This window comes from Nyctereutes procyonoides, unplaced genomic scaffold, assembly GCF_905146905.1.
Source record: "Nyctereutes procyonoides isolate TBG_1078 unplaced genomic scaffold, NYPRO_anot_genome, whole genome shotgun sequence".
NCBI lineage: Eukaryota > Metazoa > Chordata > Mammalia > Carnivora > Canidae > Nyctereutes > Nyctereutes procyonoides.
Window position 1 is genome coordinate 34,369,822 of NW_026575133.1, and position 12,515 is coordinate 34,382,336.

Consider the following 12,515-nt stretch of genomic DNA (forward strand, 5'->3'; position numbering starts at 1 on the left):
AGCTTGCCGGAAGGTAGAGGCCCTGGTCTACACCCGACTCATCCAGTGAGGGGCCCGAGAGAGCGGTGTTGCACCCCGGGGCACACCAGAAATAGGCCGCTCTTCATGAGGGATTGAAACCCACTTACAAACCAGTGTGAGCCCAGACTGGATACAGGCGATCTGCCCCTGCTCTGATTTCCCCAAATCAAAAGCCAATTCCCTCTGGAAAAAGTTGATATCATTCAGCGGCTCAAATGATCTACATAAAAACATAAAGTCTTATTCAACAAAATTATTACCTGTATCAAGAAGCAAGCCCAATGACTGAAAACCAAGATATAAAAGACAATAGAAAGGGACCTGTTAGAGGCTGCAGATGTTGGGAGTTATCAGACAAAGACTTGAAAAAGATTACAATTAACATACTGTGAAGATAAAGAAATTCACCAGATAACTGAAGTGTGTGCGTGTGCACGCGTAGTTAAAGTGACCATTTAAAACAAAAATATTAATAACATATTGTAGGGTTTATTTATTTATTAAAGATTTTATTCATTTATTCCTGAGAGACACACAGAGAGAGGCAGAGACCCAGGCAGAGGGAGAAGCAGGCTCCATGCAGGGAGCCCGACGTGGGACTTGATCCCGGGACTCCGGGATCACGCACTGGACTGAAGGCGGCGCCAAACCGCTGAGCCATCTGGGCTGCCCCTATTGTAGGGTTTATAACAGCACATGTAGAAGTAAAATATATAGCAACAAGAGCACAAAGGATGGGAGAGATAAATGTAACATATTATTGTGAAGGTCTTAAATTGTTTTTGAAGTAACATGAAATTATTTGAATAAAAGCTATGCATATAATAATTTCAGAATAATTACTAAAACAATAAGCAAAATAAGTACAGCTTAGAAATACCATTAGAAAACATAAAATAGCAAAAAAAAAAGAAAAAGAAAACATAAAATGGAATGCTACATAAATATGAAAATAACCCAAAATAAGTCCAGAAATGAGGAAGGTAAAAATGTGTTTTTAATGAGACAAATAGAAAACAATTACCAAGACAGTAGAATAAAACCAAGCCTATCAGTGGTTACACTAAATGTAAATGGTACAAACACTGCAATCAACAAGTCGAAACTGTCCAGAGTGAATATAAAAGCAAGACCCAGGGCACCTGGGAGGCTCAGCGGTTGAGCATCTCCCTTTGGCCCAAGGCGTGACCCCAGGGTCCTGGGATCGAGTCCCACATCGGGCTCCTGCAGGGAGCCTGCTTCTCCCTCTGCCTGTGCCTCTGCGTCTCTCTCTCTCTGGGTCCTTCATGAGTAAATAAATAAATTCTTAAAAAAAGCAAGACCCAAGCATATGCTTTTTATGAGAAACACACTTGAAATATACAGACAGAGATGAATCAGAAGTAAATTTCTTGAAGGGTATACAAAGAAAACAGCATGAGAAAGTTGGTGTGGCTCTATCAACTCCACAAAAAGTAGAAATCAAGGAAAAGAGTGTCAGGGGAGATAAGAGGGGACATTTCATAGTGATGGAGAGTCAGTGCATCATGAAGACATAAAATACTAAACGTGTATGCGCCTAATAACAAGAATTCAAACTATGAGGCAAAAATAAACAGGACTACAATTTGAGATGGATAATTCTGCTATCACAGACAGTTTAATGCCCTTCTAGCATGAATTGTTAGAGCAAGTAGACAAAAACAACCAGCCAAGTAAAACAAATAAGACAAACTAACAAACAAAAAACAGTGAGGACATGGAATATTTGAACAATATTTGACGTAATTGATATTTATTGACCCTGCATCCACCAGTATCACTGTGCTTGCTCTTCTCACACGAGCATGGGATGCTCAGCAAGACAGGCTGAGCCAAAAACATGCCTCAGTACCTTTAGAGCCATTCAAGTAGCATGGAGCATGTTTTTTCTTTTTTCTTCCTTTATTCTTAAAGATTTTATTTATTTATTTGAGAGAGAAAGTGATAGCCAGAGAGAGAGAGAGAGAGAGAGAGAGAGAGTACAAGCAGGGAGGACAGGAGGAAGTAGGCTACCTGCTGAGCAGGAGCTCCATGTGGGGCTCGATCCCGGGACCCCAAGATTGTGATCTGAGCGGAAGGCAGACGCTTAACCGACTGAGCCCCCCGGATGCCCCTACAGTATGTTTTCTGACCTCAATGGAATTATATAAGAAATGGGTGACAAGTAGGTACTTGGAAAATCTGTGTGTGGGATCCCTGGGTGGCTCAGCGGTTTAGCACCTGCCTCTGGCCCAGGGTGTGATAATCAAGGATGAGCAAGACAGCTACACGGAGAACAAACCACAGCTGAGAGAAGTGAGTAAAGAAGAGAAACGTCGCATCCTCACGGGCGGACACCTCAAGGCGCCCAGGCCTCTGGATTCCACCTACAACGTCAACACGATCCCAACTGAGTAGGTTCTGACAGCTTTTCGGGGAGGACAGAAACTCACGAGCTGATCCCGCGGGGTACACGGAAATGTGGGACATTTCCAACAGTCAAAACCATTTTGAAAAAGAAGAATAAGGTCGGAGAACTCGTGCTCCTTAATTTCAAGGCTGAGCAAGAAATCCCGGTAACCAAGACAGTGTGGTTTGGGGGAAAGAATGAGCAGATGGATTTGCACAGACTGACAGTCTGACCCGTGCTCATCTCTGCGCGTATATGTTCAATTCACTTTCAACGAGTCGCTGAGTTGACTCAAGGGAGAAAGGACAGTCTTTAAAAATCAGTGCGGGGAGGGACGCCCGGGTGGCTCAGCGGTGGAGCATATGCCTGCGGCCCAGGCCGTGACCCTGGAGACCCGGGATCGAGTCCCACATCGGGCTCCCTGCGTGGAGCCTGCTTCTCCCTCTGCCTGCGTCTCTGCCTCTCTCTGTGTCTCTCATGAATAAATAAATAAATAATCTTTAAAAAAGCAGAGAACGTAGAGGCAAGTCACCAACGTGAGTAAACCATTCCAAGTACATCCGTCTGACGAAGCACTTGTGGTCAAGGTGTGTGCAGAATTCCTACACGCCCACGACCAAACCACAAAATAATAATAATAAAAAAAAACAATAAAAATGGGCAAAAGATTTGAACAGACACTTGACAAGAAAAGAAGGTCCACAAACTTCCGGTGCGCTCAAGATCGTTTGTGATCCAGGAAAGGCGGAGGAAAACCACAGCGGGATGTGACCGCACACACAGAGCAGCTAAAAAGCAAAAGTGGATGATGTCGAGTGTTGACAAGGCCCCGTCCGGGCGGCTGCCGGTGGGATAAATAGCGCAATCTCTCCGGGAAATCGCTGGGCGGTTTCTTACTAAGCTCCACGGCCACCTCCCAAACGGCCGCCTCCCTGTACATTCGTGCGTCTTGGTCACCGATGTCTGTGGCCGTCTGGCGCATCACAACCCAAAGTGGACGGAACCCAAACGTGCAGCAGCAGGGACATGGGGGAGCCAGTGTGGTTTATCCGTACATGGACCGTTACTAGGCCGTCAAGCCCCAGCTCTTGCCGCCTGCCCGCCCCCGACTCCCACCCATGACGCCGAGGCTCCCCAGGGGAGCCAGCGCGTGGCCCAGGGGACCGGCCCCGTCTCCTCCGCGCTGGCCACGCCGTGCACGCGATGGTCACTGCTCACGGAAACGCACGCTGGCTCCCGAGTGCAAATCACCTTGCGGTGAAAGGAGGAGGAAGACGACGGCCGGGACGGATGGGCCCGCGCGGGAGAGTGGAGGGCGCTGCGCCGAGTCCCAAGGCGCACAGGGCCCGTGGGCCGCGAATGGAGGCAAGCCAAGCGCTGCAGTGCCCTGCCCCGCGGAGTCGGCCCCCCTGGAAGGCCGCCCCCCCCCAGATGGAGCACCCAGGGAGGAGGGAGCCTGGCGGCGGAGGAGGCAGTGAAGCCCCCGACCCGACCCCGAGTGTGTGCCAGTCACGGGCGGGGCCTTGGGTCCCCTGGGGGCCCTGGGGACAGCCCCAGGGACCCTGCCTATCCCCCCAGTTCTACACTCCCCTCGCCGGCGGGACCTCCAACGGTGACCCGCGACCTTTGGCACCCACAGAGGCAGGGCAGCCCCGCGGGGGCGGCGGGAGCCCTCCACGCCTCACCTGGCCCACCTGCTGCTGGAGGCGGGCCGCCTGCACCTGCACCTGCTCCAGCTGCTGCTCCACCTGCGCCAGCCGCTCCCGTGCGCCCGCCTGCTCCTGCTCCAGCGCCTTCTGCTGCTCCCGCAGCTGGTCCCGCTCCTGCTCCAGCTGCGGGGGGGGGGGGGTCTGCACCTAGGCTCCCCCCCACCCCGCCCCGTCCCACGGGCTGACCCCCTGCCCGGCCTCCTCCTGCCACACCTGCTCTCTGTGCAGGATTGGAGGAGATGGAGAGGTGGGAAGTGAGGGGCCCAGCCTCACCTGCAGGACCAGGTGGCTCAGGTGGCTTCTGTCCTCAGCCAGCCCCTCCGTCAGCGCAGCCATCCTGGCCAGGGAGTCCCTCTGCTCCACTCCCTCTGACTTCAGCCGGGTCACAAGCAGTTCTAGGTCAGTGTTGCTGGACTCGGCCTAGGGCGGGGAGGCAGGGCGGCCGTCACCCCCACGGGGGACGCCAGGGGGACGCCGGGGGACACTCGGATTCCTGCAGGCCAGAGCTGTGGGTGTCAGGGACGGAGTGAGCCCCACGTCGTGGAGGTGTGCAAGCTGATGCTCTGGGTGGGGCAGGGTGGGGAGGCCTCTGAGGGGGACAGCGGCCCCCTGGGCACCCAGGCTGCGGCCCGGAGGGGTGACAGGGTACCAAGGGAGCCGGCGCGGAGAAGCAGCGGAGAAGACAGCGGCCAGGACGGTGGGGGACGGGCCAGGGCCCGCAGCTGGGGCCCCAGGAGGCCGCCGGTGGTGCTGGGAAATCTGGATGGACCGAGGGCCCCGGGGGCGAGGGGACAGGCGAGCGGGGATGGGGGCACAGCGGGCGCGGAGCGGTACCCGGGCCAGGGCCCTGCGCAGACCCTCCCTCTCGCTCTCCACAACGTCCCTCTGCAGCTGGGCCGAGTGCAGCGCCTCCTGGGCGGACACCAGCTCCCTCCTGAGCCCCGAGACCTTCTCCTCCAGCTGCTCCAGGCGCCCCCGACTGAGGTGCAGAAACCAGAGGGGAGGGGGTGCGGTCAGCTGGGGGCAAGCCTGGGGCCGCAGGGCGGGGAGCCTGGGGAGCCCGGGGGAGTGTGGGTGGCCCTGCAGGGAGGTTCCCGTGTGCACCTCTGCCCCTGTGGGGGGCAGGCCGTGGGCAGGGTGACGGGGACCCTGTGCTGCCCTCAGGAGCCCGGCGCCCGGCCCCGCGCCCAGCCTGCAGCCCTCCCCTCTGCTGTGCCCACAGCAGGCCGCCCCCCTGCAGCTCCGCGTTCTCCGCCTTCCCCCTCATCTCCTCCACCGCCGGCTCCAGGGCCCTTTTCTCTCTGGGAGCAGGGGAGGCAGAGGTTGGGGAGCCCCGGGACCGGGTCACGCCCCGGGTGGGCTTGCACCTCGGCCTGGGCAGGAGCGCCGGAGGGCAGGGAGGGCGCGGGCCAGGCGGCCGTGGGGATGCACCTGGGGAGGCACCCAGCCTCCAGGCCCAGGCGTGCCCCTCTCGAAGCTTCCACGAGCCCCCAGGGCACTCAAGGTCGGGCTCCCCGCTGTGCCCTCTGCTTGGCCCTCTGCCCCCCGCCGGCCAAGCGCATGGTCCCCGCAGGACAGCCTGACGGGTGGACCTTCCTCCCCGGCACCGTCCCCACCTCCGCGTCAGCTCGTCCTGCCGGCCTGGTCCCGACGGGGGGTGCGGGCCCTCAAGAGCCACCGGCCGCCCCAGCCGGGAATCCGAGCCTTGGCTGTGCCCTCAGGCCCCGGCCCCTGAAGCACCGAGTCCTGGAGCCTCCATCTCCCAAACGCCCCTGGGTCCCCCACCCCCCCACCATGAGGGGCCCACCCAGGCCTGCCCACCTGTCCCCAAGCCGCGGCTTGCCCCCCAGCAGCCACACCGGCCCCCCAAGCCAGGGCTGCCCCTGGTAGGAGCCCCAGCCGTGCCCCACGCCAGCCTGAGCCCTGCTCCCGTCCCTCCCTGGGTGCCCCTCGGGGCGGGCGTGGGGCTCATGTCTCCCCAGACTTCCTGTCTCCGCACCGAGGGCGCCGTCAGGTCACCCCGAGAAGGAGCCTCCCCAAGGGAGCGGCAGTCCCCACCCCCGGGGTGATGAGGGGAAGTGGCCTCCTGTCCGTCTCCTGGCCCCTTGCTCAGCACGGAGCAGGGAGCTTCAGGTCCCACCGCCACCGGCCCCGGGGCAGCAGCCTGTGCAGGAAGCATCCAGAAAGCCTCCCGGCCGCCTGCACCTCAGGCCACGGGATCCGCAGCCCCCAGGAGGGCTCTCAGGCCGCCCCGTGGAAGTGGCCAGAAGGGCGTTTGGGGGACTCCGGGGCCGTTCCTGAAGGATGGCGGGAGCCCTGGGAGGAGACCCGGGAGTCGGGGGCCGGGGGCAGGGTGCATGCTCAGCCGGGGCTTTGGGGGGCTGCGTCCTGGGGGGCGGCACCCAGGTGTGCCCAGGGGGGCAGGGCCTCGGAGCAGGCGGGTCGCCGCGGGGCTGGGGGCAGGGGGCTGGGGCACGTGGCCTCGCCAGGAGCCGCTCTGTCCTCTGCCCTGCGCAGCCCCGGTCACCTCCGCAGGAGCTCGCCGCACGCCGGGCGCTGCTGTGCCTCCCGGGCCTGCGCCTGCAGCTCGTGCAGGAGCCTCTGCGCTGCCTGCAGCTCCTGCCGGTCCCCGGACAGCTGCTCCCGGAGCCGGGCGGCCTGCGCCTCCGCCGACTCCAGCTGCAGGTGCAGCTCCTGGCGGGGGGGCGGGGAGCGGCAGTGGGCGGTGTGAGCCCCTCCGGCCTGGGCGGGCCTTGGACGGGACCCCACTCCTCCAGCAGCCCCGGGACCACCCCCCCCCAGGCTTTGCCTACGCCCTGGGCCGTGGCCGCCCACCTGCTCCCGCCGCCGCCGCCGCTCGATGGCCACCTGCACGGCCTGCAGGGCCGCCTCCGGGGTGTCCGGGGAGCGCGCCGGGGGTGGGGACGCAGAGCACGCGGGCCTCCTCAGCTGGCCCCCGGCCTCCTCGGCCTCGGCGCTGCGGCTCGTCGCCAGCAGCGGGCCCCCCGCGTCTGCCTGGGCCACCTACGGGGTGCAGAGAGGACGGGGCGGAGGGGCGCGAGCTCGGGACCTTTCAGATCCTGGCAGGTGCCTGCGGTCCCACAGGAAGCCCCAGGCGGCCGCACCTCTGCGATTCTCCTCAACACGCGCCGCAGGGACGCAGCTTCCTCCTCCAGGACGCCCGCCGCCCTCTGGCCTCCACCGCGCGGGGACTCCTGTGGCCACAGCAGGGCCTCAGCGGGCAGGGCAGGCGGCCGTCCCCCACCCCGCGCCCGCCCCGTGCCCGCCCCGCACCCGGGCCTGGAGGTCCGCCCTGAGGGAAGCGATGGTGCTCTCGTGCTTGGAGCTCTGCTCCGTGAGCTTCTCCACCAGCAGCGTCTGCTCCGAGAGCCTGGAGGGCGGTCGGGGGCGTCAGAGCAGAGAACGGCCCAGCGCTGCCCGCTCCCGGCCCCCCGCGGCGTGGCTCAGTGGACCTCAGCCCCGTCCGACCAGAGGCCTCTCTCCCGCTCTAGGACCTTCGGTGGCCCCCACAGCCTCGGGAGCAGAGTCCAGCACCCCGGGCCCACCCCGACCCCAACCCCGCTCTCCAGCGTCACGGCCTGCGGCTCCCGGAGGCTCCGCGCCCGTCCTCCGGGCCCTCAGCCCAGCTGCGTCCTCCGCCGGGACCACCTCCGCCACCAAGTGCTGTCATCGTCCCTCTCCTTCTCAAAGACCCCGGGGCATCTGGGTCTCCCGTGCTGTGGTTCCAGCATCTTCTGCGCAGGCCTGGGGAGCTGCCCCTGCATCTGGCACCCCTGGGCCCGCCTGCCTCGCCCCTTTGGAGCCGTGTTGGGGTCTGTTTGACTCAAGTGGCCCCCGAGGGCAGGGCGTCCTTCTTCCCCGCAGCCTGGCAGGTGCCTGTGGCCAGGCGATCCTCGCCCCTGTGGAGCTGCGCCCGGGGGCAGCAGGCTCGGCCTTCCCTGGGGAGCTGTCTCCCCGCTGCCCGCGGAAGCTGCCCTCATGTCTGAGCCGCGGACACGTCCTCTGTGTCCCGGACCTCGCGCGCTCGCTCCGAGGCTCGCAGACCCCAGGAGGGCCCCGGTCTCAGCTGCACTCGGCGTAGACCTGGGCCCCCCCCCCCCGCCTCAGCCTCTGTGGTCAGCCTCCAAGCGGGCGCCCACCGCGGCAGGGACCTGCTGCGAGGCCGGGAATTCCGCGTCTGGGACCAGCCACGAGGACACGGGGCCACGCCCGCCCGCCGCAGCTGAGACCCTCAAGGTTTGGGCGCCCTCGCCTGGCCTCCGGGGTTGGTTAGGGCCGCGTGAGCCTGCCACGTTGGGGACCGTCCTGTGCTGCCAGGGGCACCGTCACGAGGGTGAGCGGCAGCACGGAGGCCCCTGGTACAGCTGCACGCGGGGCCCGTGCGTGTCTGGGAACTGCGGCCGCTGGGAGCTGGGAGGGGCTGGGAGGTGCCCGGCCCTCGTCCCCTCTCCCACCCGCCCGCCCGCCTGCCGCCGCACCCACCTGGCCCGGAGCGCCACCTTCTCGGCGTCCCAGCGGCCCTGCAGCTGCAGCATCTCCTGCACCTTGTCCCGGAGCTGCCGCTCCAGCCGCGAAGCCTGCAGGGCCTGCTGCTCCGGGGCGCCGGGCTCGCCGCGGGCCGACAGCCGCAGGTGGCAGTCGAGGCTGAGGCAGGCTGTGCGCAGGCGCCGGGCCGTCCTGGCCGCCTCCGCTCGCATGTCCGCGAGCCCCCTGGGAGGCGAGTCAGCACCGCCGCTGAGCCTCAGGCCCCGTCCAGGCGCCCGTCTCCCCCACGCGGGTCCCCGGCCGTCACCTGTCCGTGGCTGCGCGCAGCTCAGCCAGCTGTGCCCGGAGCGCGGTCGCCCGTCTCCACAGAAGGAGGAGGTCCTGGGCCCCCCCGTCGCGGGGGCGCTGGCTCTGAAAGCAAGAGGACGGAGTCCGCCTCGGGCCAGGGAGGCGGCTGGAGCCCTGGGACCCCGCGCACCCGCCCCTCAACGCCCTCTTCCAGGTGGGCGCCCCCGGCACGGAGCAGACCCAGCACCCCGGGGGCCCTGCTTCCTGGGGGCAGCGCCCCCCGCCCCCGACGACCTGGGGAGGAGACCACATCCAGCTCCTGCCCGGAACCAGGACTCACCCGCCTGGTCTCCCTGATGGGGCGGGAGGCACCTGTGTGTCCCTCTGCAACCTCCCCCCCACCCCCCCTGCAGCACAGGGGACAGGCTTTGTGCCCTCCCAGCTCTTCCTCTGGGGGAGCCCCTGGCGTGTCCGGTGGGGCCGGGTCCTCACAGGTGCCAGGGACCCGGCCTGTAGCCCTTGGAGCACATGGGGGGGAAGGTGGGGAAGCCGCCCTCCGAGACAGGCGACAGGCGGGGCGTGGAGGGTGGGCGGGAAGGGCCGGCGCTGGCCGCCGTACAGGGACCGGGCTGAAGCCCAGGGCTCCCGGGTCTCCACCCCCGTCCCGGGCCCTGCACTGGCTGCGTCCTGAGTGTGGACCTCCGTGCCCCCCAGGGGCTCAGCGCGGGCCCCGGGCGGCCCCGTACCTACCCCTCTGCCCTCCCGGCCCGCTCCGGGCGCCTCTCTGATGCCGCTGCCGACAGAGGCCCTCACGTCCCCCCGCTCCTCCTCCTCCACGAAGCCTTTGCCGAGCCCCTGGGTCCTGACCCGCATCTGAGGTCCCCGCACTGAGCCCACGTGTGTAGGCGACGCCCCTGTTGGGCCTCACTGTGCCCCGGCCCGCAGGGTGATCCTCCAGGAGCAGGGATTAGAGCTGCACACGCCCGGGCCGCCCTGCCCGACAACCGCCATGAACTGCGGAAGATTCCAGACCAGACGACTTCCGGGACGCGAGGCTGATGCACCCGGGGGCGCTCTGGCCCGGACGCCAGGGTCAGGGACTCCAGAGGGACGCAGGTAGCCTGTTGCCAAACCGAGCAACGGGAACACGGTCTCCTGGACCGCGGGGGTCAGGGGACAGCGAGGAAAGCCTGGGGCCCGTCCAGACGGCGCGTCTGCCCACACTCGCGGGCGAGATCTCGGAGCTGCCGTCCAAGGGGGGGGCGTCCAGGTGAGTGAGCGGACACACGCGCCCACACGGGCACGCGCACATGCGCAGCCCTGCCTGCAGGGCAGTGTAAGGGGGAGCCTCCGAGGTGGCCCCTCCGGTTCAACGGTGAAACCTAATCCCTACTGGACGGGGTGTGGAGGTGGGTGTCAGGCTCCACCCTGGTGATGGGCTTAGCGCCCTTATGAGGGTGCCTGCGAGCCCCCTCGCCCATCCGCCGCCTGCGGCTGTAGTTCCAAGATGCTGTCCGGGCCGGGAAGCCGCCCGGCCCCGCGCTGAGTGGTCGCGCGCCTTGATCCTGCACTTCCCGGACGCGGGCAAGGGCAGGACCCTCCGTCTGGAGGCCACGCAGCAGGAGGCCCCCAGCCTCCGACGAACCGCAGCCTCAGGGGCCTGGCACAGGGGTCAAGGCCTCCCACGCAGCAGCCACGCCCCAGGCCCGTGGGGGCCCAGCCGGCTGGCCTGACGCTGGGTGGGAGGTGCCGCGGCGGCCCCGTGAGGCAGGCTCGCCTGGGGGGTGTGCGGCAGGGTCCGCCCGAGGCCCCGGGCACGCTGGCCCACCGCGGCCCTGCTTTCACCCGAAGCGCCGTTCTCAGGCGGTGTCGGGGCGCATCCCACCAGGGGCACCTGCAGAGGACCGTGGGGAGGCAGCGACACCTGCCCCGTGAGGCCGCTGCAGCCGCGGAGGCCGGCCCTGCCCCAGGTCACCGCCCTTCCAGCGGCCCCCATCCAAGGACGGGTCGGAGCAGACGGGGACGCCTCGCTCACTCAGTGTCCACGAGCGTGGCGGCGGGACGACCCGGAGCAGGCGGGGCAGGGAGCGGGGCGTCGTCCGTCTCAAGCATCCCCCCAGCTCACAGCAGGTCTTGTCCCCAGTGACCGCCCCCCGAGGCCGAGGCCTGGGATCAGAACACTGTGACCAGGGTAGGCGGGGGGTGGGGGTTGGGGGGTGGTGCCTGGAGCAACGTGTGCCCCCGGGGTCTGACCAGGGCCCGGCCTCCAGGGGCCTGCTGCTGTCTCAGGCGCGGGGCCCTGCGCGGGTCTGGTCCCGCCTGCCGTTCCTCGAGGGAGGGTCTTCCTCCCCAGCGTCCCCCCACCCCCACAGGCTGCTGGGCCCAGCCGGATGGGGAGCCCGGCGTGGCAGGAGGTCAGTGGCCTTGCCCCCCAGGAGGGACCGCCGCAGAGCCACGTGAGCCTCCCGGCCCCCCGGCCGACCCCCCGCCACGAGCCGCCGCGGGCCACCGCGGGCAAGCACCTGTGTCCCGGTCCCGCGCTGCGCCTCCCTCAGCTCCAGCTGGCTCCGGAGGTGGAGCACGCCGTCCGCCGTCCTGGCCAGCTCCTCGGCCAGCCCGTCGTTCGCCCTCCTCAGGTGCTCCAGCTGTTGCCGCAGCAGGTTGTTCACCTGCGCCAGTCCAGAGCTCCTGGGCGGCACACAGCACCGCGGCCTGGCCCTGGGGGCTTCTCCCTGCACGCCCCTCGGAGCCGAGCCCAGAGCTTCCCCGGCACGGCCGGCCCCGCTCAGCCGTGAGGGCCCCAAGCCGGCCCCAGGGGGCACTGACCGCCTGCAACGGGCCCCCCACGGCTCCCCAAACTGGGCCCGGTACCCGAGGAGCCCCGGCGCCCTGCTCCTCCCATGCTGAGCCTTCCTGGCCGTGCCCCTCACGCGTGGCCGCCTCCGGCCCAGGCGCCAGGTGGGGGGCCCGAGACACCGGACGGGCAGCGCTGGGAGCGGAGGGGCGCCTGCGGAGGGAGTGCCCGCGGCGGAGGGGGTCGGGTGTGCCCTCGAGGGGGGCAGCCCCCTGCGACCACGGGGTCCTCTCCCCAGGGAGCCTCCCTCCCAGCAGGGACCTGCTCCGCTCCTCTTTGCAACCTGGGCATCGCCTCCTCTTGGGTTACGCCCCCCCCGCCAGCTGCTTGTGAAAACCGGTTTTCCGAATGCTCGTCAGCACTTTGCTTCTTTTCCGGAGTCCCCGAGGATGAAGCAAGTAACGGGAAGTGTTCCGCCAACGCGCCAACCTCCCCCAGGTCTGGACGCAGCCGAGCTCAGGGGCTCAGCGCCTCCTGGCTGCCCTCCCTGCAGTGTGGACGCGTGCCCTTCCCTCCCAGGGACGGCGCCCGGAGCCCGGGGCCCAGGGGCTCCTTCTGGAGAGCCGGGGGCACCACTGGGCGTGCTCGGGGGTGACCCACGCCTGCCAGTGGTGGCAGACGAGCCCCTGACCGGGAAATCAGGGCGGCCTGAAGCCAGAGGGAGGCGGGGCCAGCGCATGAACGAGAGTGGGGTCGAGGGCAGCACCCGCGGGCACCCCAGGACTGG

General features: G+C 65.9%; 1 protein-coding gene across 1 annotated transcript in view; it reads right to left on the reverse strand.

The window, feature by feature from the left end:
• Positions 1–12,515, reverse strand: part of CROCC2 (ciliary rootlet coiled-coil, rootletin family member 2) — a 50,943-nt gene that overhangs the window by 25,839 nt on the left and 12,589 nt on the right. The window contains exons 5-18 of the mRNA XM_055345771.1: positions 11,457–11,622; positions 9,772–9,789; positions 8,954–9,027; positions 8,644–8,871; positions 7,435–7,531; positions 7,266–7,355; positions 6,976–7,164; positions 6,668–6,834; positions 6,346–6,456; positions 5,361–5,441; positions 4,975–5,119; positions 4,414–4,560; positions 4,117–4,263; positions 3,046–3,219 (exon numbers count right to left, since the gene is read on the reverse strand). Of these exons, the coding sequence (XP_055201746.1) occupies positions 3,046–3,219; positions 4,117–4,263; positions 4,414–4,560; positions 4,975–5,119; positions 5,361–5,441; positions 6,346–6,456; positions 6,668–6,834; positions 6,976–7,164; positions 7,266–7,355; positions 7,435–7,531; positions 8,644–8,871; positions 8,954–9,027; positions 9,772–9,789; positions 11,457–11,622 (1,834 nt within the window). The remainder of the gene's footprint in view (positions 1–3,045; positions 3,220–4,116; positions 4,264–4,413; positions 4,561–4,974; positions 5,120–5,360; positions 5,442–6,345; positions 6,457–6,667; positions 6,835–6,975; positions 7,165–7,265; positions 7,356–7,434; positions 7,532–8,643; positions 8,872–8,953; positions 9,028–9,771; positions 9,790–11,456; positions 11,623–12,515) is intronic.